Below are 3,874 nucleotides of genomic sequence, written 5' to 3' on the forward strand. Positions count from 1 at the left end.
CTCCCTCCCCCTTCCCTCCCCCCCCCCACAAACCAAAGTGCATGGTCTAATAAAGATGAGATTGACAGCTTATTGTGAAGCACTTGCCTAGTGTTCTCAAATCCCCAGGTTCTAACCCTCCCACTCCAAACAACAGCAACAGACCTCCACATTCAGATAAAGGTGTTGGAATGGGGCCTAGTTCTGCTGGTTAAGAAGGGGTAGGTTTTCCCAGTGAAGTTAAAACAAGTCTTTCTTCAAAATGACAGTGAATCCCTTCATCTAAGATCCTGCTATGCCACCACTCCCATCTAGAGAGGGGACAATTTCCTTTCTTTCTCTCCACTTTAAACACTGGGAGACTGTTTCTCCAGCAGGGAGCCTGTGTTTTGCATCCAGAAACTGAAATTGGTGGACCCGATATGATACAGAAAGAACATTTCTAAGTACAGGTGTTGTCAATCAGCGCTTCTACTGGCAAAGAAGAGCGAAGCTCTCCTGGCTCAGTTAGCACAGGTTTAAGCAGACCAGCTTCCGGTACCTATGGTGAGGGAGGGGTGAGAGAGACAAACACCCTAACACGGTGGTGCTTGTGGGGTACACGCATGGCCATGATTTCTCTGTCCTGTTTCTCACACCCCAACGTAGAAGCAGCTGGGCCCATGAGCTCCATTCAATTGTAGGAATAGGGAAGCTGTCTCCCTATAGATACAAAAGGCCAACCCCATCTTGCCATCCTGGACCGAATATTCACCCATTGCCATAGTTAGTCTTACGTCAGTGTGACACAAGCTGGAGTCATCTGAAAGGATGGAACCTGAGCTGACAAAATACCTTCCCTCCATAAGCTCTAGCTGTAAGGCATTTGTAAAATTAGCGATTGATGGGGAAGAGTCTAGCCCATGGTGGGTGGTGCTGTCCCTGGGATGGTGGTTCTGGGTTCTATAAGAAAGCCAGTAAGCGGCACTCCTGCAGTTCCTGCAGGTTCCTGCCCCATGTGAGTTTCTACTCTGACTTCCTTCACTGATGAACAGTGCTGGGGAAGCATGAGCCTTTGCCAGAGTATTTCCTCACAGCAGTAGAAACCCTAAGACGTTCACTGATGGGTTTGAACTTGTATTTCCCAGGCAATACCCAGACTCTAGGAGAAAGGCCCCCACTCTCTCCTTTCCACTTCAAAGATCTCTTTTTTCAACTTAAAAAAAGACTGCTCACAAATTAGGAAGCTAATTAGAAAGGAAAACGAATCATACTCGCTTGCTAGAAACTTCCTCTGTTCGTTGCCCAAAAGTCTTTTTCCTGGGAGTCCATGAGTTGAAATCAGGGTGAGATTATTAAATTTCAGGTGAGAGCTGAAGAGAAATAAAAAGAAAACAAAAGTTAAAAGAACAAAAATTTACTGCGATTCAATTTATCTGTCCTCCGACTCTCGGCCTTTTCTTTGGCGGTAGGACCTCTTTTCACACATATCTTCAAAGGGAGCCTCCACAGCAGAAAAGCCAGTGGTGTGGAAGTGACCGATTGCAGAGAATTCTAGAGGCTATGCACAGCGGACAGCAAGGAAACCAAAACGAATCTCACAAATTGGGAGGGGGCAGATAATTTTGCATAAACCAGTGCCATGTTTGAGTGTCAGCCCACTTCCAAGAAACTGGAATCCTAACCTCCACAGTGCAGCACACACTTCCAATGTATTTCCCCTGGAGTCCTCAAGGCAGCACGATGATATTAGTAATCTTATTAGCTTTATTTTCTCAGGTAAAACTGAGACACAATGGTTTTCAGAGGTCATCTATTAGGTATCACCTCACCTAACGTTTGCCTGTAGAGTGGTCCCCTGGAATTGGGGGGTGTGTGTGCAACAGGACTTCCCAGTGAACACCAAAATCTGAAGGTGCCCAAGTGCCTGATTCAAGATGCCATGACATGCACACATAAGGTATACACCACCATGTGAGTACTTAATATCATCTCAGAATTACTTATACCAACTTACACAAAATAAAAAGTAAGTAGCTGGTCTACTGTGCTGTGTTTGAATAAACTGCATGTGCTCAATGCAGTCAAATTTTTCTTCCAAGAATTTTCTGCTGATGCTGGTTGAATATATGGATGAAAACTTCAAGGAAAGAGATGCAGGATGCTCTGTCCTGTAGGCCTAAAATCGTTCAGATGCTTTTACAGATCATCTGATTCCCACAGTTCAACACCAGCCTTTCCACTTTCAGACATACATAGTTACCCATGTCAGGGTACCAAGAGTATCACCTAGCAGAATATTCTAGAGGATCCTTTTTTGAAAGCAAGGCTGTCACTTGGCATGACAGCATACAGCTACAATTCCAGAACTTGGGAGTCTGAGTCAGGAGGATCATCAATTCCAGGCCAGTTTTGGTTACACATTTGAGACTTTCTTAATAAACCAAACCAAACCAAACCAAAGAGACAAACTGTTTTATTTTTGTGCCATGCTTTCCAGAGCCCGGGGCATTCACAGGCATCGTCACAGAGATTAATCTTCAAAACAATCTACATCGCAGCTTTGGAGAGAATCGCAGGTTATCTGTATTTCATGCAACAGAAAACGAAGGCTGGCAAAGGTAAGTGCTTTGCTTAAGGTCTCCAAAGCAGCAGGAGACAGTGAAGCAATTTCTGCTCTCCAACCCCAGGAGGCATTCACACTCCCTCTACTCTGCTGCACTCTAAGGAGCCCTGTGGGCAGGCTTCAGGAGATTGCCAAGCTCCTGTAAAAGGTTCCAGGAACTCACATGCTTAGGACTCACTCTTCTCTAGTGGCCTCTCAGTATTTCAGATACTCCTCTTGCAATTTAACTTAGAGTCAGGAAAGATGTTATGGGTGAGATCTATTCCCAGGATGCTCACTGATATGAAAGGCAGTTTTCCCCTAAAAATCTCTTCTTGGTTTACATGGCCCCTCATCAATCACATGCCAAAAAGGAGGGGCCTTCACTGGGCCAGAGGAGAACACCTGCCTTCCTTTCCTAAGAGGAGGCTGGAGATTTTCCAATTTACCTGGCAGCCTGTTACACAGCACTAAAGACGGGCCTTTGGGTGACGGCACGGGCGACAGGCAATACACTCAGCTGAACCTGACCTTTGAAAGCAGCCGCATGCTAGGAAAGGTCTGGAGTCTCTACAGATGGCTATCATTTAAGAATGAGTCTTTCCATTCCATATGGAGAAAACCAAGCTTGTCTTATCCTCTAACAATAAGAATAAAACTTCTGACTCTCTTCAAATAGCATAAAGGCCACAGTTAATCCTGCCTACTCAGGCTGTCAGTCTGCAAGAACACACCAATGACAGGTTTAGATTTATGACAGTCCCATGGAAACCACAGATGATAAAAGTGTGTTCGCATCCACCGAGTTTACTCTGGTTCTGGATCAAAATGTACTTTAGATTGGACTAGTGAGAGCTACATACGGGTGTCTTACATCTCCATGCAGACAGAAGGCTCAGCGGTTATGTATGTGGCTTCACCGTTTACTGCAAAACTCATCCCTTTGGTATGAATAATTTGAATTATCTAACGGTATGAATCAAATTACTTTTAAATTGCTAAATTGCCACATTATGCTATCCTGAATTATGCTACAATTAAAATTTTTCACAAAAGATTAAAAAGTGTTCCCACAAGATAGAGGATGATTCTGTTGTTTTCTTTTTTCTGTTTCCTTTCTCTCTCTCTCTCTCTCTTTCTTTCCCTTCTTTCCTTCCTTCCTTCCTTTTCTTTCTTTCTTCCTTTTTTTCTTCCTTTCTTCTTTGTCTTTTTCTTCTTTGTCTTTCTTCTTTCTTTCTTTCTTCCTTCCTTCCTTCCTTCCTTCCTTTCTTTCTTTCTTTCTTTCTTTCTTTCTTTCTTTCTTTCTTTCTT

At 43.8% G+C, this 3,874-nt stretch overlaps 1 protein-coding gene across 1 annotated transcript in view; it reads right to left on the minus strand.

Moving 5' to 3' along the window:
- The window catches only part of Cfap61 (cilia and flagella associated protein 61), a 273,504-nt gene that overhangs the window by 113,177 nt on the left and 156,453 nt on the right, over window positions 1-3,874 (minus strand). Inside the window, exon 19 of the mRNA XM_028756974.1 lies at window positions 1,233-1,331. Within this exon, the coding sequence (XP_028612807.1) occupies window positions 1,233-1,331 (99 nt within the window). The remainder of the gene's footprint in view (window positions 1-1,232; window positions 1,332-3,874) is intronic.

Source organism: Grammomys surdaster, unplaced genomic scaffold (assembly GCF_004785775.1).
Source record: "Grammomys surdaster isolate TR1022 unplaced genomic scaffold, NIH_TR_1.0 129, whole genome shotgun sequence".
NCBI classification, from domain to species: Eukaryota; Metazoa; Chordata; class Mammalia; order Rodentia; family Muridae; genus Grammomys; species Grammomys surdaster.